Genomic DNA, 24,343 nt, shown 5'->3' with positions numbered 1-24,343 from the left:
AATCGGTGGCTGTTTCATTTTGCAATCATATCACATCTTCTTATTTTCATATACGATGTAACAGAGTGTTTCCTTTTAATTTGCCCCTTCTATTGCAAATTGTAAATACAATGAAGTATGTTACATGAACTTAGGCCAAACTAAATATATATATAAACAGTTGTGTTTGCTGTCGCCCTTCCTAGCCTCAAATAACCATTCATACCCTGACAAATTGCAATGTTAAGAATTGCAAAAGATAAAACATTTATTGAAAATCATTTTTCAGAGAATTTCCGAAACTATTTATAAATAGAACATTTAGATTATTTTTAAATCTAAATATAACTGCCATAAAGGGTAATGTATTCTTCAAGGGAGTATGAAACACGTATTTGTCTTATTTTGGCCTTATTGAACACTTAACTACAATATATGGAGATGTCTTTGAAAGAATGTTGATCACCAGTGTAATTTGATCAACGTTGAATGGAAAGTACCGGTTTTAATTTCACCGGAAGCTTTTTTATCATCCGTTTAACAACCTTCAGACAATAAATTAGAACACAAGAGTGCAAAAACGCTGCTATTTATATTTCAAACTCACAGATGGAACACTTTAATGCCTGTACTTTGCACAATTTAACATTAAAGAAGTTGTTTTCGAACAATAAAAATGCTAATACGTGGGAGGACAATAACTTTTAGAAATGTCATTATACTAATAAGACACTGTTAATTATTCCGCAATTCAATGAACTTCTACTACAGTACAGACCGCTCGTAAGTTAACATAATCTTCGATAAAATGGAAACGTGTTATATCGCTAATTTTGATCTTCCACTTTCGTGCGATTAGTTGAGATATAATTGCCTCACGTCCGACAATATTTTGAAAACATAACGTGAAGCCAATTCAAGCTTCTGCACGTTCCAAAAAAAAGGTTATTACACGTCATAGTGATCTAAAATATTCACGATTCGTACAAGAAAATAACAATATATATATATAGAGTTTTTTTCGACTTTTTTTCACCTTGTACGTAATTTGGTACATGTACCCTAGGCAACCGATCGCGACCTTTATATTCGACAGCCTTTCGCGCCCCTATCAATAATATTTTGTTATACGGTTTTCCAAAAAATCCATGTATACTATATCTTCGAAGACATGACAGAATGGGCCTTGACATATCTTACACGCTTAAATCCTGGTCTTTTTAGGGATCACGGTGTTGCATTTTGTATTTGGCAAAGATATCTCAACTAACGCAACCCTGTAATCTAATTACACATTTTGGCGGGATATTTAATCTTTAACAGGGGGATAATTATTGTTCTTCTGTTAATAGATATATATATTAAAAAGATGTGATATGAGTGCTAATGAGACACGTGAACTCTCTATCTAAGTCACAGTTTTAAAAAGTTGACCAATGCATTATAGGTCAAAGTACGACATTCATCACGTAGCATTGACTCACACCGAACATGTCAAATTTTGCATCAAAACTAGCTATATATATAATTCACATACCGTTCTTTCTAGACTGAAATATTAGTTGGTACTTTAACGCTTCATATAAAAGGTGATCAATTTTGATTATGTAAGATGACATCAATAGACGACATCTGAACGCAAATAAAAAAAAGTTAATCCAAACAAAACTATTGGAGGACAATGAACCGTTTTGAAGGTCAGTGTCCTCACATTTGTCAAGCTAGAATCGATCACTAAATTTAATCAAAGATGTAAATAACATCAATTTTGACTTTCAAATAAAAACCAACAATACTAAATTAGACTACTATGTAACTCGCATGTCTAACAAAGGAAAAAAGGCGGTGGAATTTAAACGCTTACCTTCATCTATCTGACCAGCGCTCAAGTAATGCGTCCCATTTTCTGCGCTGAGAGCTATATAAGCCATACCGGTCGTTGTTGCCATAGTGGATGGAATAGAGAACCAGATGAAACCAGCCAGTAAAAATCCCCATACTCCTTGAACTGGTTTCGCTGCTATTCTACTCTGCCATGATGCTTGGTCACAATACGTCACAGCAGACGACACAAATACTTCAATGACGCCATATAAAAACGCCACACCAGATCTGAATGTCAGATAACTGTGATTTGCGTTCTCAACGGGACCTTCTACGCACGAAATTGATTTGTACATGCGTGAAATGTCTCCTATTGATGCATATTCTGAGTCTGAATTGTGTAATATTTTGATTACAAATACAATTAACAAAATGAAAACGAGGCACGCGTTGAAGTATGAAACGTAAAACGTTGTGCCTATTCCACCAATCAGCGAGTACGAACCAAAAAGTATCGCCATTACGAACAAACAAAATTCGTCGGAAGCATCCCTAGTCAGTGATTGTATAGTTGCCCTTCCTGCCAAAAGTAAGCCAATCATGATTACAAGGTTTGTCACAAGAGCAAAAACACAAAACAATTTGTGTGCCTTTTTGCCAAATCGTGCATGGATAATCTGAAAATAAAGTAAAGTTTTAAGTTACACTGAATATGAAACAAGTGATGCAATGGCACCATAGTTGAACACAATATTATATCAGTCGTGTAAATCAACATTGTATTTGATGTATTAAACGAAATTGAACATATTCGGATTGAATATAATGCGGCTGAATATAATGCGGCTGAAAATAAAATGGCAATTATATTTAACCCCGCCTCATTTTTGCGCCTATGTTTAACTCCTCCGCATTTTTGCGCCTGTTCCAAGTCAGGAGCCTCTGACTTTTGTTAGTCTTGTATTATTTTTAATTTTAGTTTCTTGTGTATAATTTGGAGTTAAGTATGGCGTTCATTGTCACTGAACTAGTATATACATTTTGTATATTTGTTTAGGGGCCAGCTGAAGGACGCCTCCGGGTGCGGGAATTTCTCGCTGCATTGAAGGCATATTGGTGACCTTCTGCTGTTGTCTGTTATATGGTCGGGTGATGTCTCTTTGACACATTCACCATTTCTATTCTCAATTTTATATTGATTAATTTATGATCATATCTAGCTTTTAAAAAAATGTAAGCACGAACTAGTTTAAAATTAACTTTCCGGATCTACGTGGTGATGGCAAAAATGACATTTAACACCATACGTTCTATGTAATAACTAGTTTCAAATTGCTAGTTAGTTAATGACAAGCTAGTGGCAAATACTTCATGTATGTTCAGAAAGAACAACAACTAATAATTAGCTGTCAAAGTATTTCATTATTTGTGTTATGGGCTGTTTCGTTAATGTTTAATCATATCTCTATGTTTTTATATTTGAAAATGCATGTGTCAGTGAAACTCTCGTTAGCTGAAGAAAAGGTACAATTAAAATGCAATACAAAAAATAATAATTACTAACTAATGGAATGTCTTATTTTTGGAATATACCTGAATGCACATTATATTTTATAAAAATTCTACGCAAAAAATGCTACTGTAACAAATCTTAAAGTTTTGTCTAACTCTTTAAATTTCTGCCATGTACTTTAGATTTAACTGTTTAGGCCACTATTGTTATTCACCAAGTACATGATAATGTTCCAGTAATAATGTAATTGCATGCTGGGTGAAACTACTAATCAAGTCAAATCGCTACATAAAATATTACACAATTATTTTTTTATAGGAAGTATTTCTTTTAATTTGTAGACTGAGCCACTGAGATAACGGTTTTTATTCGTTTTTATATAAAAAATTAATGTGTTTGAATATAAAATTAGCTAATCTGTTTGTGTTTTTATCTATTTTACTATGTTATCAATTACATATTTATGATCCATAATTTATAATAAGGTTTATAAATATTATGCAAACGAAAATTGCAACTAATGAATACAGCGCGTATGTATAGGAAGCATTTGTTAATATTCAATCTTTCATGGTATTCAATGTGTGTTTCTCATTGCAAAAGACAGTAAGCTTTGGGCAGATATGTTGCTGTAGTAGAATAAAACAAATGATAGACTAAGTATATTTTTGTTTTTGTTCTCATGTTTAAAAGCAAAAATGTTATGCATATTTTGATAATATTTAAAACATACAACCTACACATGTAGTCACTGTTTGTGACTCTGCTACCATTTGCTAGATCTGTTGTATCGGAAAATTCGACTTTTGACACGAAAAACTTAAAGTTGTATGAACCAGGAGTGCAACGGTCAACGGATAAGCAAAAAAAGACATTACAGTAATGGATAAGATCATCTTGTTTACCTGTAAATAAGTTTTAGCACCAGGTGCTCTTGTTTTAAACTGGACAGAAAATATTGGAAATATGAAGATGTTAATCATAATCCCAACTGCATACCAAAATGGGCCAGCTATCCCATTCTGAAAAAGAAGAAAAAAGATATTTCATGAGAAATGATATATTAGTAGAAGCCTGTGCTACATTTTCTAATTTTTGTTTTTTGTACTATTGTTTGTCTTCAGTTGTCTTGTTTTCTGGTTTTTTTCACTAACATCGTCAGTTTGTTTTCGACTTATGGGTTTAAATATCACTTTGGTATCTTTCGTCTCCCTTCTTTGAAAATGTCTCAACAAATTATGAAAACTGGAACTTTGATATTCATTTAAGTATAATGTCAGTATGTTGTATCGTTTGACATTAACATAGTTTGCACTTAAAAGATATAGGTGGGGATATTATTTTGAAATCGTGTTGCTTTCACATTCCTTCATTTCAAATATTTAGCTAAATAAGATTAGTTCTTATTTATAGACTTAATCAAAATCTCAGGTACGCGGGTATTGACCTTGTGTAATGAAGTAAACCAAATTGATTCGATTTCAAATTAAACTTAAGAAGAAAGTTTATTAATAAGTTTGCGTAATATTTTGTTATTCAAGTCAACAAGCAAAAACCTCATTAATTTAGTGAAAGGTATAATAGATTCATGAATCTAAGAACCACCCTTCAAGTACGTATTGCATGTTAAAGCTTACATGTATTTAGTAAAAACACAACAATACTGAACTCCGAGGAAAATTCAAAAAGGAAAATCCCAAATCAAATGGCAAAATCAAAAGTTCAAACACGTCAAACGAATGGATAACAACTGTCATATTCCTGACTTGGTACAGGCATTTTATATATTACACGTCTATCAAATTAGAGCAAGTTAATTTTATATATACTAGCTATACATTTTCATGTTTATCGAAATAAGACAATGTGGTGTGAGTGGCAATGAGACATCTCTCCTTTCAAGTAAAAATGTGTAAAGAGTAAACAATTGCTTTTATAGGTCATAGAGTACGACCTTCAACACGTAGTCTTGGCTCGCATCGAACAGGAAGCTAAAAAGGGCCCCAAATGACTAGTGTGAAACAGTTCAACCAGGTACCTATTTTCTTTTAATATTTTTAATCGCCGACAGCAGGTGGTTCACTCTGGGAACCCCATTATGATTCGACACACACCAAGAGTGCCATAGTGGTGTTAAACACCATCAATTGATCCATCGGATGTATGATTGAACTAAGCTTTGTATTGCTCGTCCACCGTTGTCATGTGGATAGATACATGTAAATTATTATCGGCGAATAAAAGCTACATGTATATTGGATAAATTGGCTAGTTGTTCACATCCTTAATATGGCCGTACTTTAACCTATAATGGTTTACTTTTTAAATTGTTATTTGTATGGAGAGTTGTCTCATTGGCACTCACACCACATCTTCCTATATCTATGAACTATTTGCTACTGGACACAAAGCAAAAAAGGAGAATCATCAACGTTTTCGGTTGATTATGTGTTCTGACTATGTGTCTTTACGTTAACACCGTATTACTGTTTGTTCATATTGGATACAAAGGCTACCAAACAGATATGTACTTATTCAGCAGATACTAAATATAGTAGCTGAGGGTGTAGAAGAACAATGGGAAAGTGACGTTCGTTCTGCATGGTCACCAATATGATAATGATAAAGTTTAGCTAGTTATTCGTTTTCAAAAAGCTTCATTGATCTTTTGTTCATTCCTAAAACATTTGAAATCTCGGTTAGTACGACTAAGTTATGAACTCTGATGAACTGGCAGAGTTGAACTTTGATTTCAAATCTAGATTATACTAACTCTAATTCGTTTGCGACATTTAAATTGTGTATGCAAATTCCAAATGCATTAATGTAACGTCTTTCATTCAAGTAAATCTGATATTATGTTGATTAAGAAATAGGACTGGATATAGATCAAATTCTGTAAATATAAGTAAAATGGTCTGAAGGCTTATTGAAATAACGAGTTCAAGTCGTTGAAATGTACTTAAACATAATTATCTCAAATTTATCTGCTTTGAAATCTTCAATACATTTATGTAAATATATATGCAAAATGTCCTTGTCCACAATACAAATGTCTGGAAAAAAATACTTAACAAATAAAAGCTAAAACCGCCCAATAGTATGAAATGTACCTATATTTTGACTATTTTATTTATTGTGTCTGTTTATTTAACGCATCGATGTAAATATAACGGAATTTGATGAGACTGTCATTAAAGTGAGAGGGTTAGCGCTATAGAACCAGCTTTAATCCACCATTTTCTACATTTGAAAATGCCTGTACCAAGTCAGGAATATGACAGTTCTTGTCCATTCGTTTTTGATACGTTTTGTTATTTGATTTTGCCATGTGATTATGGACTTTCCGAATTAATTTTCCTCTAAGTTCAGTATTTTTGTGATTTTACTTTTTCGTCTGTTTTAAAGATAAAATTCCGCTGGTTGTGTTTATAAATTCCAATTTTCGAATGCAGAAAAGATAAATTACGAGATCAGATCAAATACTTAATGGAAAAATTTATAAAAAATTCCAGATAAATTAATTAGACATCAAGTATGTTTGCCGTCAATAAATAATCACATGTTTTACCATCCCGTTCACGCGAGATGTAATCCATATCGAAACATTTTGACGTTAAGTTGAAAAAAGTGGAATCTAAAAGACTTAAAGAGTCTTCAGTTCTTATCTACTCTACTTTGTAAGACAATATTTATTCTTTTTATTTTTATCAGTGACAAAACTTCCTAATTGAATTGTTCTGCAAATCCTCGGTTTCTATATTGTTTCCGTATGATAAGCATATTAACTTGAGGTACCAATTACGACAAAATTATTTTGTGTCTATGCAGAGTTCGAGATCAGCTAACGGGCCACGACTACCAATCAACATCTCGCATAACCAATCACTTTAAGTGTTATTTAACTATCGCTCTAATTGTGACCCTTGACTGTGACAAATGATATATTTTCTTTATTGATTCAGTGCGGGATATAATACGACATGATGCATGGGGGTCTGCACTCAGTCTGTAGGTTCTACATTTCTATTTTCTTATTTTTTTTCTGCCATTTTTCTCTATTCCGTATTTATGGGGCATTGTTCTGTTCTTTATATATCAAACTTCATTGGTCTATAAACATGTATATTCTTTATATCATAACACCAAATTATTCTATTATATAATTTATTTAACGATATATTTTGTGACCTAGTTTTCTCTTTTCTTAATTGTTTTCCATTTATTCTGCAAATTTTGTACATTATAATCTATTCTGTAAACCCTATCTAGACCATCGTGCATGATGTATGCGCAAAACTTCATTGGAGGAATGTAACAAAGACGGTGCCAGAACTCAGTTTTCATTTTTTTGCAATCGCCGAAAACATCATTTTCATATTTCAGTCACTATTATGCTTCTGCTTTTTGTGTCTTGCATCAAAATATACGTTGCTAAAATTCCAGTTATATGATTTTGAGTTTTTTAATATCTGATTGTTTTGACAGCATTTAAAACTAATGAGTTTTTCTTTCAAATTGTTAACTGTCAATGCTATTTCATTTCATGATGGATTTTAATTTTTAAATACCATGAAAAAAACAGATTTAAGGTAAATAATTTCTAGACAGGCCAGGCTTTGGAAGGGTGATATGCATACCGAGTAACTATTTTGTAGTTTATGAGACACAATGTTCATTCATGTACAAAATGGACGGCTATAGCAAGTTTAGGTTCCTAATTAGCAAAGATGGGACCTTTCTTCAGTCAGCGCTATTCTAGATAAATATCCTATCGCATTCGGCCAATGGTTTAATAAATTTAAATACAAAGCATTCCAATATATTTCAAAGAAGAGCAAATACAAGATGTGCCATGAATGTCAAAGATCAACTATTCAAAACTCAAATGAAGTGAATATAGGCAATTGTTGGCAATCGTACGTCCTCAATCTACTACAGAAAAAAAAACCATAACGTACAGTTGTCTATAAAAGTCCTCGACATGAAAAATACAAAGCTATAAAAAAAGAAGATGTGGTATGATTGCCAATGAGACAACTATCCACAAAAGACCAAAATGACACAGACATTAACAACTATGGGTCACCGCACGGCCTTCAACAATGATCAAAGCCCATACCGCATAGTCAGCTATAAAAGGCCCCGATAAGACAATGTAAAACAATTCAAACGAGAAAACTAACGGCCTTATTTATGTAAAAAAATGAACTATTTTGGTGAAATATTATAGTATACCTTTGTCGTCAAGGTGGCACTGTGTAAAATGTCACCTGGCCAAAACAGTTGAGAAGCAACAGTAACTGCTGTCAAACTAAGACTGACGTTTCCACCAGCATCAAACGTTGTATCCAGATTGTGCTCATCGTGGAATATATGCTTCCGAACGGCATTATGAAACAGTGCGAGGATGATCGAAAAGCCACCAAATCCAAGTAACATAAGCAATGCTGACTCGTATCTGTCCAAAACTGGTTTCACCCTAAAAAAAGTTTTGTTTTAGTTTATATGACTTAGTTATAGCATTTTTTGTTGTGTTTTTTTCTGGTTTGTAACACAATTTGTTATTATGGGTGGTTTGTTCATCAATAAAACGGGCTCACCACATCTCATTTTTTATATTTACTGCAGGGTTTTTTACTCATGCTGTGTGGATTCAATAGAATGTGTCCCCGTGCCTGCAGTGTAGAACTATGCCATTATATTTTCACAGTTAGGGTTTTTTTGCTTGTGAGAGAGCTGTATTCTTATTCCATTATCATTATTAATGTGTCATTTTGGTCTCTTTTGGAGAGTTGTCTCATTGGCAATCATACCACATCTTCTTTTTTTTATATAATTAAGGGAAGGAGAATACGTTTTGTTAAACAACAGGTCACCATTTTATGTTTAAAGACAGGACATCATTTCATTTAACTTGATGAAAGAAAATGATTATCTTTTTAAAACTGGTTATGATAGGGGACGAAAAACCAGTCTGGCCTTAGAAAACGATGTTACAAACCACTTTCTGATAAGGTCTTTTCCATAAAATAACATAATGTGTTCTGTTTCAACGAGGTAAAGGCATTTTGAACTGCATAACTTCAAAGAAAAATATTTGTATGCTACAAGTACAATTATATATTAAATGTTATTTGGTACACGTTTGGGTGTTTTGAGGAACACTAATTTCACATATTGTTATTTCATATAGTATATGTTATTATAGTTTAAAATAGTGTTAAATATTATATATCATATGACATATCAGTGTTGAAATGTTGATGATTTAACATTGCCGCTTCTTTTACCACGATAAGGTGCAAAGTTTGAAATTGTAGACGACATACGCGCGTTTCATCTACAAAATGACTCACAAGTGACGCTCGAATTATAATTAACACATGACATGGGCAAAATCTCTTTGTTCTTACTGTACTTTAATCTGGATAATGCACAGCAAAGGTGTGCATTAACTACCTCAGATATACTGCACAGTTCAAATCTATTTTTACCTTTAGGGGCGGTTCCTAGATGTTGACAGGGGCGTTATTCTATCAAATTAAAAAAAATATATCACGCGCTCAGGATGACCCTTTAACCCGAACTCCTACGTCGTTCGGGTTAATAAGGGTCACCTGAGCTGTGCAGATTAAATTCTATATACCGACTTGCTTGGTCAATAACTATAACTTAAAAGTCAAATACAGTAAGAAGTTGAAGAGCATTGAGTACATGTACAGTACCTAATATTTTGAAAGGTTTTGCAAACTACAGACCATCCCTATTTGAACGTTTTAACACTTTTGTTTTTGGTAATAACCTTAATTTTTTGTTGGCTACCCGATGATTATCTCTAAATTTAACCGTTATCCGTGTATAAATTATATTCCATATTGAATTTCTGGTATATCGGTATATTCAATGCACATATACGATTACATGTCGCTGTAATATACATGTATGCGTGCATATTACTTATAACTAAATCTTCGGCGAGCTTTTCCCGTGCTTCGTGGGGAGTGTAGATACACAATTCTATGCACAATGTAGAAGTCTAAGTATATCTTTTCTTTATCCTGCAATTTTCGTTGACGCTTTTTCGTTTTTTATTTCTAGTTATTTTTTTGATTTAAGGTAGACAAAGTACCAACATGCACCATGACTGAAATTAATTTGGCTCGTTTAATTTTCATTACTTTTTTACCCTTTGATAAAAATATAAAAATTTCCAAAAACTTATACCACACACTTTATGGGATTTTTTTCATTGGGATATACAGCAGTTTGACAGACACAGTTTTTTTTATCATTGAGAACGTGATCAAAACGTACAGCTGATTTTTACAGAGATATCTCCCTGTAGTGTTATGTACCTCTTAAAACGTTCACATCCAATTCATCTGAAACACTATTTTCTTAATTTCTAGTTTGTGTTGTCAAATTTGTGGAATTATTTCGTGTGTGAATAGATGTGTTTTACGTGGATCCTGGATTACGGTACCATTGTTTTGCTTTTTGATTCACAGTTTGTCATTTCTACCTTAATATTCTTAATTTTCTATTTCCCTAGTTTTCAAAACGACCGTAGGCAAAGAAAGAGACTTCTAAAGACTTTAATTGACCGTAAGATACACTTAAATGTCCAAGGCTTACACGTTTTTTTCAACTTGGAAGGAGTTTTGTGAAATACGATGTTACATTTCTTATAAAATACTTTACATTATTTCCTTAAGCCCCGGTCACAACAGATCGTACGTTTTTTTGTCATGGAAGATCTATAAAATAGTTGTCGTGGCACTGTCGTGCAAAATGTCAAAAAAATATTTCGAGTGGTCACATCAGCTACGACATGTCCACGATGATTCCACGATGGGTACAAGACAGAAAGAAAAAATAATTGTAATTGTACTGTCGTGGGTTTGTCGCAAGTCGGTCGTGTGACAGTCGTGCGATAATCGAACGACAATCGTGAGTTGTTTGGGGCTATTTTTCAGGTGTTCATGTCAATGGATGCGCGTGTTACTGTCGTGTCACTGTCGTGTCACTGTCGTGCCACTGAAGTACCACTGTGATGCGACTCTCAACAAAAGCTCTTGAAACATGCCAGGCTCCATCCGCATGACTCCAACGAAATTACCAGCATATTCCCGCTCCAACTCTTACATAAGTGTACTATACTGTCCAAACACCAGGCGCCGTTCGATCCATAGCCTAACCCACCAACGTCGGGCGTTTCGCTGGTTCCTATACTGTTCACGGGCTCGAATCAACGCTAACATGACCATATTTTACTCTTGTTGTAGTCCGCCAAGGCGCCTATTCAATAGGGTCAAGCATAATCGTTCTTATGAAATAGTCATCCTGTTTAAACGGTAGACGGTATGTTTTTCCAAACATTTATTACCACCGAATTGCATTCTTCTAAAAACAACGAAAATGTGTTGCACGACGAACGTACCACTGTCGCACGACAGACAATCAATGTTGTGCGATCATCGGACGAAATTTGGTATTCGTCAGACAATCGTGCGAAGATTGTTTGATTAAAATGCAGTATATTGATACCCACGACAATGTGTTTATCGCACGACAGTTGCACGACGATTGTAAGACACTTTCACGACAGCCACAAGACAGTGACACGATAAATAAACAGCTGCGCCATGAGCGCATAATACGCCCGACGTCTTGTGTGGAAGTTTTATGCAATAATCATAAATAGTTTCTGAGAAAGGTTTAAGCAATTACCATTTGTTGCTTTTGAGACATGGCGGGACATGTGAACTCCCCCCCCCCCCTGTTTTTTTTTTACAAATATCACTAACATAAAATTTGAATCAAACCAAAAAGTAAACAAAGAAGTGTGTACAGTTTCAAGCAATAATGATACATTGTTTTTGAGATACGGCGCAACATGTAAAAAAAAACAACCCTCCCCTTTTTTACACAATACCCAATAACTCAAATAAAATGTTGAGTCATCACCAAAAACTATACAGATCTTTAGATTAATATAATAAAGAAGTGTGTAAAGTTTTAAGCAACAATCATAAATCGCTTTTGAGATACGGCAAGATATGTAAAAAAAACCTCCCCCTTTTTTACAAAATACTCAATAACTCAAAAATGAAATTTTGAATCATCACCAAAAAGTATACAGATCTTTAGATTAATATAACAAAGAAGTGTGTAAAGTTTTAAGCAATAATCATAAATCGTTTTTGAAATACGGCGCGACATGTAAAAAACCCTCCCCCTTTTTAACAAAATACTCAATAACTCAAAAATGAAATTTTGAATCATCACCAAAAAGTATACAGATATTAAGATTAATATAACTAAGAAGTGTGTAAAGTTTTAAGCAATAATCAAGAATCGTTTTTGAGATACGGTGCGACATGTAAAAAAAAAACACACCCCTGTTTTAGTTACAAAGTGCCGTAACTCAAAAAGTTTAATTCTTATTTTCACCAAAAAGTATACAGATCATTTGACAATCATAAAAACAACTATATAAAGTTTCATGAGATTTAGATAAGTCGTTCTCAAGTTACGGTGCGACATGTTTACGCCTGACAGACAGACGGACAGACAGACGGACGGACAGACGGACGAACGGACGGACGGACATCGGACATTTGTATACCATAATACGTCCCGTCAGAATTTTGACGGGTGTATAAAAATCGTAGAGCAAAAAAGGTGCATGTCCAATTTTTGTCCCACGACACACGACAGCGCCACGATGCTCAAAATATAGTGCGACTGTCGTGCGATTGTTGTACGACGACCACAGATCACCCGCGATTAGACCAAATGTCATGTCGTGGCGCTGATGTGTCGTAGGTTCGTTGTGACCTGACTTTAAAGTTAGCAACGCTGGAACATTGGAAATCTAAGTCTCTTTATTCAATTTATATTGTTTTAGCTTTGATCATTTATCATACTTTATTGATAAAAGCAATATGACTGAACAATTGATCATGTGTTATTGGTTCGCTTCCAAATGTGATGTGAGCACAGAATCTGTATTTGATTTGTCAAATTGTCAAATACAATCGAATTGAAGCAAAGTCTAAAACATCTTTAAATTTGCATTCCCTTAAAGTGAATTGTTTCATTTTATTTTTTTCCCGCGGAGAGGGGTTGCTTGTACGTTCAAGACATATAGAACACGGTACAAAACACTTTCCTTTGTTTTTGTTTTTGTTTTTGTGCTTAGTTGCTAATTTTTGACAAGTATACACACGGTCTAGACGAGGAGAATTGTAATCGAGGTCAGAGCACTGAAAGCAAGGTCAGTACACCAAGACATATGACACAGTGAATTAGTGTGAGATCTTGTGGAAATTCAATAAACAGTCAATAAGAAAACTTAATTTCTTTCACATATTAAGATAATGAAACATTGAATAAACAAATCACTTGTTCGAATGTTACACTATAACAAGAAATATCATTCAAAGACATTAAACATAGCAATGCATCAGCTCCTTGCTTAATGCCATCGGAGGTATTGTGTACGTTATTGGGTCGGAAAATCAAGACATTATTTAAATCTAAAATACGTTTAATTAATGATGTGTTCCTAAGCTACATTTTGTAGCAATGAATGGGTAAACTTCAATATGAAGGAAATACAATGCAAAGGTCCAGTAACATTTGTTATGTCTAGGTTTTTTCCATTCCAATCCGTTAGCTTACTACATAGAATGTCCGTTGCACTTTCACGCATGGGTTTATTCGTAGTAAAGTATTCCAATAGCGTATCTTGGTTTCGTTTTATCGTTATGAACGATTGTATTTAAAATTTAAATTTTTGTTTATAAATATCGTTAGTGTCTCCTCGCGATCAGGAGATGTTACGTATACATACGTCAAGGAGATAACATTCTTATGACACAAGTAACTAAACGCAATTTATTTGTACTCGCTGCGAAACAGGAGAAAAACTTTGCGAGCCTCGCTTTTCGTCCTGTTTCTAAATTTCATACAAATAAATTATATATTTTCCGCCAATGCACATTTATTGTTTTTATCCTCACTGTTGCTCGGACAAAAATAATCACGAATATAATGCCTACCCATGTTAAAACTACAATAAAGTATAGCTTGCATCAATTATTTCTTAAATCAACATATTTATGCTATTCCATTTCTTCCTAATAGAAAGGTGGATCTCTACGAAGTCAGGCTGCATGCTGTCGAGCAATTAGTAAAAAGACAATGTACGAATAAAGCTTCTAGGATAAGCAATTCAATTTTGACAAACAAAACAATTAAAGAAAAAAATCTTGGATTTTTTAACCACTTATCTGATGAATAAAATTCCACAAGTATTTCGATCAATCGTATCTTTTTAACAAACGCATACTTTTAGTTATGTAATAGACTTATAATGTTTTCCTCATAGTAACGTCAAAGAAACTTGAAATATACAATTAATCTAACATTGGATTTTTTTCTGTTGAATAGCAATTAAGAATTGTAAATAATTAATAAAAATGACATTGCATGATATACAATTTAAGTGGATCCAAGAAAATAACACTCAAACATGCATACGAATTTAATATAAAGATATATGCTATAATCAACTCTTTGTAGAATTGCAACAAGAAACGAACGCTTTCATTATTGAAAACAAAATATATGTTTTTGTGCTTACGATGCATATCACTTTAATATTACCTTTTTTCTCTAATTATTGAGTATTTAAAGAATGCACACACACAAATAACATTGATACACTATAAAACAAGACAAAGTGATGTCTCCGCACTCCACTCTGAAGTAACTGTAAATGAATGTAGGACTTTTTAAGAGTTATTGTTGTGTCTAGGTGAAGCAAATGATGCCCCCGCAGATGCATTTTTTTTTATTTTGATATACACAAGTTGAGCATATAGAAGCCCAACGGTCTATATTTCACTGTGGGATGAGTTATCTAGAAAGTTAAAAACGCTATGCACCTTTTATGCAAGTATATGCTCAGAATATTATCCTGACCACAGAAGGAGTTATCTGGAATAACTACATGTATATACCAATAATTGAACGGACGAACCGAACGAATGAACGGAAAGGTACAAATGTATAAAACAATACGCCTTCCAACTTTCTGTTGCAGGGGCATGAAAAGTACTGAGCCCTGCTTTTATATCCTTTACCTTAACAACTCGTACCTTTTAATTCTATATTTTCCGAACATGTACATGCAGTGGCGGATCCAGGGGGAGGATTCCGGGGGTTGGAACCCCCCTTTTTTTGGACGACCAAGGCATTTGAATGGGAATATATAGTTTGACCCCCCCCCCCTTTTGTCCTGGGTTGGGAACCCCCCTTTTCAAATGGCTGGATCCGCCACTGACATGTATTGAATAACTTCAATCTGCGTGTTACAAAACTGCAGAGATGAGATCGTGGCGATTGCAAATGTAACAGCTTTTTACTATAGACCCCAATAGACTTAAATGTTAAAACTGCTACAGATCATGGTATGGCCTACCACAATTGAATGGTGTATTTTCATAAAAAGTCTTACAAGTTACAACATATGAATGAAACATTCAGTGGGGTGCGCTTAGAACGCAATTTCGATGCAATTAAAACTAGAAAGAAAGCATGTGGTTATGCTTCCTTAATTGCGTTCTTATAGTACTTCAAATATTTGATATTGCAAATATTTACTATATGCATGCATTTTTTTTGCCACTGGACGATAAACATTATGCAACTAACAATCAATCAATAGAACATTCTCTTTCTAACTCACTGGCATCATTCGACATGTCATTTCCACGGCCTTGGCATAATCAGTATATGAATGCAAACTCAACACAAAATAAACATGTCTAGTTATATTAGTATTTCTATGTAAATGCATTTTACATATTGACCTCATCTGACCGATTGTTTACTTAAAGCTGCCAAAAAACCTAGTACCCATTCTAGGTCAAATATCTGGTAAACTTATTATGAGAAGAAATGCAAAGCAAACAAAAAATTAAAGACACAGATATTTCTTTCTAATTTATTTACAACGTAGATCGCATTCACACTGCAATTATTCATGATCGTCATCATAAGCATATAACTGCTATTTAACAAGACTCATCATGTCGTCATTATTGGTAGAATGTGCTGCTTTATGTTATTTATAGAATAACTTTCACGTGTAAATGCTATTATAGTAATAACCGTAACATACAGCACTGATTTAGGGAAGTTTAACAAACATTACATGTATAAAAAAAGAGACAAATTGAAATCCCAGTTAGAGAATTGAATTACCATTCCAAATGGCTATGTCACAATTTTAAACTACTGATTAGAGAATTAATATTCAAAATTCAACTCGATCCTTTCTCTTGCGAAGTTTGACCCCTCTATATATATAATGATATACAACTTCACGAAAACCGAACTTAGCTGAACAATATATCATCTTAATAAAGATTATCCTGCAAGCTTTTTGGCATTTAGGAGTAAGACTGACCATCTTGCAGTCCAATTAATGCGTCCGGATAGGGCGACGGTGACATGTCTTTCTTGGACTGTTACTTTGTGAACTAACATGTAAAAAAATCTGGCTCAACGGGGTCGGTCTGGTACAAAGTAAGGGTCAAATTCATACTACAATAACATGTTCTCATTCTGAAATGCATGTGATATTTGCCACTGGATGCTTTACACCTATTCATCATCTTCAAATACTAATTATGTTTTTCCATTAGCTTGAGCTTTGATATCTCAGTGAGTGCATGTATTTAGAGAATAAGAGAGGCTAGCATTCTACTAATTCTACATTCAATTTGATATTAAATCAAGTTTGAAAATGTAAACTTTTGAATGAAATTTGGTTTTTTAAATGTGACAAATACAACAATCAACCTATTACATGTCATCGATGCGGTGACAATTATTTACATTTAATAAATTATTAAACATCGAGGAATTTTAGAAAGATGTCGAATAATATCTAACTGTCTCTGTATCTCTCTCCTTCTTTCTGTCTTACTGTCCAAAACTTGAAATCAGGATTAATTTATGAATAAATTATATCGGCACAAACTTTATAAACGAAAAAAAAAATCGGTGATATTTTTGGCGAGATAACAATCAAAAATAAAAACCAACCAAATATATATAGGTATTGTTAGTAAGTACAGATAAATCTAGATTTTATCCAAGGTTGATATCTTTATTTGCAATTGATATGTTACAAAAGGATTTAAAGCATCAATAAATTACATCAAAAGACGATATATGTATTTTCAGTTTGTAATTTATAGCAGTGACTCGCATTGTAAAACCGTTGTTATTATAGAATATAGTCAATATAAAAAAGAAGATGTGGTATGATTGCCAATGAGACAACTATCCACAAAAGACCAAAATAACACAGACATTAACAACTATAGGTCACCATACGGCCTTCAACAATGAGCAAAGCCCATACCGCATAGTGAGCTAAATGTATAAAAGGCCCCGATGAGACAATGTAAAACAATTCAAACGAGAAAACTAACGGCCTTATTTATGTAAAAAAATGAACGAAAAACAAATATGTAACACATAAACAAACGACAACCACTGAATTTCAGGCTCCTGAGTCAAATCTCCACAAATACATTGTGTGACCGTGTTTTCAGCATGTAAAAAAAAGAAGAAAATCAACCAAATATTGACTATTTTTACTATGAAAACCGGCAAAAATCAACTATGTAAAAAGCATATGCCCAGGGAACATTTAAAAGGAACATTTAAAAGTTGAAAATTTCTGAATAAAGACCAAAAAAACAAACCCAGAATAACTAAAATGTCTTTTAATAAGGACAAGTAAGATACATAAATACTGCAGTTTGGTGCATATGTTTATATTGACAATTGGTATGTCAAATCGGATTTAAAGTATCAATAAATCATTTCAAACGATTCTTCAAACCTTATTCAGTTTATAATTTATCGCGTCGTCGGCACAATTGAATATACATATATTACATCAACATAAATACGTGAATTCTCACCATGTTGGTAATGATTTAAATACTAGAATTAACACACCATCGATAAATATTTCAACCTTCATCGTATTTTTGTGAAAAGGAATGCACTCAAGGTGCATTTCAAAAGAGTAGACCGAATAATTCAAAAATGCTTCGTGTAAGCAAGTTTAAACTGGGCCCCTGTTGTCGTTTCGCTTTTATCTACACGGAAGGTATCAAGCAGCGGGTGGCCAGTTTAAAGTAAGTTTGGACAATACAACAATAACACGTTTAAGACTTACTTTATAGCTCATGGTAGATAAAATAAATAGAAAGAGGGGATCAACGTCAAAAATTAAAATAAAAAGGAACAAACGAGATCAACGTCAAAAAGACGACAATCTAATCCATATATATATATGAAGTTTTAGTAGCAATACTATTGTATTGCATTAGCGATAAAAAAATCAACAAAACAAAATAAAAGTCACCACAAACAAAACTGTAAAAAATGATTGGATTTTTTCCCAAATAAATAAACTACTTTTAATTACATTCAAATGCACTAAGAAATAAGCCTCCGTCTAATCTCAATGAAACCAGTTCCATAATTATTCTAACACTTGAAAATTGCAAGTCATGCCAAGTAAATAATTAGAACACATTGGTACATGTACAAATGTATGGTTGTTGGTGTTATGAAACATCAAATAGGTCTGCTATAGAAAAGTGGAACAAGAAGCCAAACTGAATATGTTTTCGTTTTCTTGTATCTGTATGAGCAAAGAGGACCGTCCCTGTCGCAGAACGTCCTTGGATTCGTCTCATTAACCTCTACATTTAGTTTAACTTCCGGTTCACATAATTATATACTGCATCTCTGTGTAATGTCTTTATATTAAAATATAAGCATCAAAAGACAACTATGTATTACTATTATATACTATAAAGTATAAAGTGAAATATAGGATATTTGCGTGCAATGGCGCCGGGATCCAAGGGGGCAGGGGCGGTGGATCGGACCCCCCTTTTGTTGGACGATCAATGCATTTGAATGGGGACATATAGCTTAAACCCCCCCCCCCCCTTTTGTCCTGGGTTTGGAACCCCCCTTTTTTTAAATGGCTGGATCCGTCCCTGGACGGTGCAATTTCAAACACTGAATATTTTTAGTTTGAGGGGCGATGGTATAGCGTTTACGTTCTAAATGGTAATAGCTACCCTTTGGTGGTATATTATTTATATTACCGGATGACAGTAGCTGCGATTTTATACTATTCGTGTATTTTAAACATAAAACGCACCAAAACACCTTTCGATGAATTAAAATACATGTAGTTCATGTTTAAACCGCTGGTCAACGACACATTTGTCATTTATTCTGCCTGAAGTTGTTGCCTTCTGTTAATGTTTTGTATAAAACACCTGGCATGTAACAACAAACAATTACAATCCTTTAATTTTTATATAAATCTTACATATGAAAAATAGAAAATAAAGTAATATGATTGCTAATGCGACAACTCTTTACCAGAGATAACGAGCATACATGTATGCATACATGCTCTATTGTCACCATTTCATTAAATTAATAAAGATGTTTAGGGAGCTACCATTTTATTTTTAGGGGGGGGGGGGGGGGCTAGGATGAAAAATTTTGTCCTGCTTTTTTTGTTGTTGTTGTAAACTCTGTCCTGCATTTTTATTTTTACTCTATTCGGTCCTGCCTTTTTTTTACTAGTTTATCCTGACTTTATTTACACAAATAGTCATCCTGCCTTTTTGTTTACCAAGTTGCTCATCCTGCATTTTTTTACTCAAAACTCCTGTCCTGCCTATTTTTTTTTCAAATTTCATCCTCGCCCCCCCCTCCCCCCCATAAAAATCAAATGGTAGCTCCCTTAGGTCAATGAGAAACTATCATATTTAAGCACATATTCAGTATCGGGCATTGCACAGTATGCCCAATATCAATAAACCGAAGGACAACTTAGTTTATACAGCTCAGTAATATTAGACAAATTATGAACTACTTATTTCGCATCCTGAAGCTGAGAGATGATCATTATTTTACGATCTGTATACCGCTGATGACTTTTATTATATATTTTGCTGAATAGTTCTTTATGAAATTTTCTACTTCAATAACCCGTCTAAATGGTATTTGTTGTAACACACTTTATATATGTGATCGGAAAACAGAAATCTGTTGAGAAAGAAAATATCATTTATATTAGATTTCATTTAGGGGTCAACCATTTGGTTTTCTCTGGGAGTATTTTGAAAATGAATATTTTGGCTAGGTAATAGCAGGAAATAAATAAACTTGCATAAGACAAAATGAAGAAGAATGTTTTGCAACACAATATGCAGGAATCACTTGTGTGTAATAGTAACAGTAAAAAAAGGAAATTTGATGCGCTACTTTGGTACTATAATTTATTTAAAAAGATCATCTCTGGCAAAGGAACATTCGGCAATCCTCGGTAGAATCCGCTACTCTCCTTCTATCGTTAGATGAGGGTACGGAATCGGCCGAGTTGAGACGAATGGCAAAGGAAATGTATGTAAAAAAATTATAAAATTAATATTAGACGCAACCATTTTAATAGATTAACCTGACAGTCTTGAAAAGGGATAAACAAAATGTCACTGGCTGCAAACAAGAATAAAACAATCTGTATTAACTACGTTCGAAATAGTGCAGCTGGTATATTTAATGTGCTAAAAGGGGAAGAGCTTTTTTTGTAAACAGTACCAAATGTTTACGATAGACTATACTGGTATGGGTGTGAATATCTTATACGAGAAATACTGAATATATATCAATATTATAGAAGTAGTTGCCTAAATGGTGAAAACTGCAATCTTTCAGTTTTACGGTTGTGTCAAGGTTTTTTGACTATCTGAGCACATTTTTTTTTATCGTTTACAATACTTCATCTTCAAATTTGAACCCTTGTTAGTTTCTTAATCTGAGGAAAACAAATAAAGTTGATAGTTAAAAAGATAAACTTTTGTTTGCTTAACGTCAGATATCAAACAAGTCAACATTCAAGACGAAAGCAAAGTAAAGAACATAACACAAAAGTACGTTCTGATAGCGCATGTACCTATGGGTACATTGGTAACAGAAAGATATATACATTTGTAGGTCATCTACGGACCTTTCAGACACTTGTGTCGTGTCATGAGTTCAATGACCTACAGAAAACACACATACATGTACCTACCCTCCAAGAACGGTGTATTAAAGATGTTCTTAAGTGAAATTAAAAACATAATCTATAATTTTAAATTGATACTTAAAGTCAGAAGAGTATTTATTTAGTAAAAAACGAAATAAACAAAAAATATTTTTCGAGATATTTAACACTCTTAAAAATTGGTGGGTAAAGGCTAAGTTAACTCGAACTTTTACCCTATATTTGCAACCATATCAATTGTTTTGGTTTCAAATCGAAAGAAAAGAAATCTAGAATATGCTTAAATTTTGATATTAACATTTTTTGAGCTGTAAAAGTATTTTATAAAAAGAAAAATAGGTAATATGAGGCCATTCATTTTGTCAAAAAGTAGTCCTAACATTTGACAAAAAAACTCCTAAACCTCACCGAAGTACATCCTTATATCAAACTTCCCTTTTTGACTACTCACACATCCCGCACAATCGAACGAACATCTTTAATGACTGGGGTACTGATATGGAACGTCTATATGTTATCTATGGACCCTTCATATATAAATTTGTTTCAGGAGTTCAATGACCCACAGAAAACACTGCATCCCCTAAGAACAGTCAAACGAACATCTTTAATGACTGTGGTACTGATATGGAACGTCTATATGTTATCTATGGACCCTTCATATATATATTTGTTTCAGGAGTTCAATGAACCACAGAGACAGTTGTATTCTCTTAGAACGTGTATATAAATCAAACAATTTTAAAAGTATTCAGAACTTCTTCACAATCAAGTGATCGTCCACTTATTGGTTTCATTGTCATTGAAAGTAGTCAGGAATAAGGCCACATGACCATATTTCTAAAGCTTGGCCAACCCTTATGTTTATGCAACAAGTGTACATGTATATGCAACCACATGGACGCCCCTCTTGAACAATAAAGGGGTTTGCTGTTGGTTGGAAGGAGTCCATTGAATACCCTATTTCTATTAACAAATGGTTGGCAGCTGTTCATCATAACTGTCTAAATCTCTCAAGACTTCAAATATTGTAGAAACTCTATTGGATTTGTTGTAAAATTGTTTTGAACCTAAATATACATGGAATATTTGTCACTGAACGTTCAACAAAAACAGTCAATGGATCCTTCTTTTTCCCACAATCTAAACGTGTACAATTTAGGCAAATAAAAACAAATGAAAAAGATCAAAACAAAAGGTTGAAACTGAGATTTTCTCCCATCTGAAGGCGTCGGGTATCCTTTTTTAAGAAAGTACTGGTAAACTTCATCTTAACAGTGCATACCGAACAAAAAGTTGAAATCACTTGTGAACGAATAGTTATACTATTACAGTAATATTGTTAATTTTTTTTTTATGTATTATACATTTAATTACATTGTAATATTGCTTATAGGTATAGATTCAAATGTTTAATATAGGAAAAGGAAAGGGAAAACGATAAATTAATGAATAACATTATAAATATATAGCTACCATGCATGAAATTAGACTAACATCAGTTGGAGAAAGTGGTGTACGAGTACATATGTCGTATAAAAAGAAACGTATGATAAACAAACAAAAGCTTCAATTCAAATGGCCAATATTTAGCTAACATCTGTTGTAAAAAGGACTGAAAGAAATGCGAAAAACTTGATTTTTTATTGAAATAAATCTGATCTAATACGTTTGGATTTTTTTTTGGAAAAGTCAATGCAGCTGAAAAATTAAAGGAAAGAAAAACAAACTTACCCAGTTTTTCCGGAGGCTGGGTTCAGATTCTGTGGACATGTTTGTGTAGTATTGCATTCCACATACCACAAGTTAAGTCCAAAAACTAAGAAAATTATAAAACAAGTCCGCGTACACATTTTTACACTCTTTTCACTCTCAGCATACCAAAACAATGTCGATCCGTGCCAAAATCTGTCACATATCAATAGAATAAAATTAATAAGTACAGTGTCATTAATCAACTAAGAATGTATAGTACTTTCGGTAGCAAGTGTAAGATAGTATCGCAAACTTAGACACTTTTACTTTTCATTATCTTGTACGTTACTTTACCATAGTTCTAAAAACTTCCATAATGTAGAGCTCTATCTATAACGAGTGTACTCTGATCGATATATAAGGTAAACTGATCGCTATTCATTCGTTCGTACTATCTATAAATACAAAAAGGGTAATGTATTTATCTATCTCTCATCCTTAGGAAACTGCCAATAAAGATTTACGAATATTAAAATTTCAATCTTTTCAATAAATTATTCGCGTGAAATTGTTATTAACTTATACAGATATGTTTTTATAACTATCTTTCAATTCAGTCTTTCATTTTATGATAATTTATAACATTTTTATTTACTAATTTACATTCAGTAATAAGAAATTAAATTAATTCATAAGTTAAAAAGGAGATAAAATTTCATGCAATAGTTTCATCATCTATAATATTGTTGAAAAGATTAAAATGAGAAGGCAATACAATACATGCATTTAAATCGTATGCATTCAATGTAATCTATCGTGTGTTATTACATATACATATATGGATGCATTGAAAATACCGCAATGAATTATGTCTTACAAATAAGACAACGACCGACTCGATTCTAAGGATGAATGGAGAGAATTTCAAACGCCACAATTAGAGGAAGTGCAGGTATATGTGATAGGGGCATTACATTTTGTAGTGCACCATATTTCTTGAAGAACCCTCAAAGAGTTGTCGCAATGGTCCTTTAAAGCTCAAAGAGGTTGAAACTATCCCTAAACAGATATCAAGTAAAAGTTCCTATTTTTACATGGCATATATTCATGATTATGTACCCAAACGGACATCTCTCTTTATCAAGCGTGCTACT

General features: G+C 33.3%; 1 protein-coding gene across 1 annotated transcript in view; it reads right to left on the bottom strand.

Moving 5' to 3' along the window:
- The window catches only part of LOC139485831 (uncharacterized), a 37,362-nt gene extending 13,667 nt beyond the window's left edge, over positions 1 to 23,695 (bottom strand). Inside the window, exons 1-4 of the mRNA XM_071270477.1 lie at positions 23,229 to 23,695; positions 8,555 to 8,798; positions 4,222 to 4,338; positions 1,844 to 2,480 (exon numbers count right to left, since the gene is read on the bottom strand). Coding sequence (XP_071126578.1) covers positions 1,844 to 2,480; positions 4,222 to 4,338; positions 8,555 to 8,798; positions 23,229 to 23,347 — 1,117 coding nt within the window. The 5' untranslated portion in view covers positions 23,348 to 23,695. The remainder of the gene's footprint in view (positions 1 to 1,843; positions 2,481 to 4,221; positions 4,339 to 8,554; positions 8,799 to 23,228) is intronic.
- Between the last annotated feature and the right edge of the window lie 648 nt (positions 23,696 to 24,343).

This window comes from Mytilus edulis, chromosome 8 (assembly GCF_963676685.1).
Source record: "Mytilus edulis chromosome 8, xbMytEdul2.2, whole genome shotgun sequence".
Taxonomy (NCBI): domain Eukaryota; kingdom Metazoa; phylum Mollusca; class Bivalvia; order Mytilida; family Mytilidae; genus Mytilus; species Mytilus edulis.
Note: the sequence above shows the minus strand (reverse complement) of the source record. Positions and strands in the feature narration are given on the sequence as shown.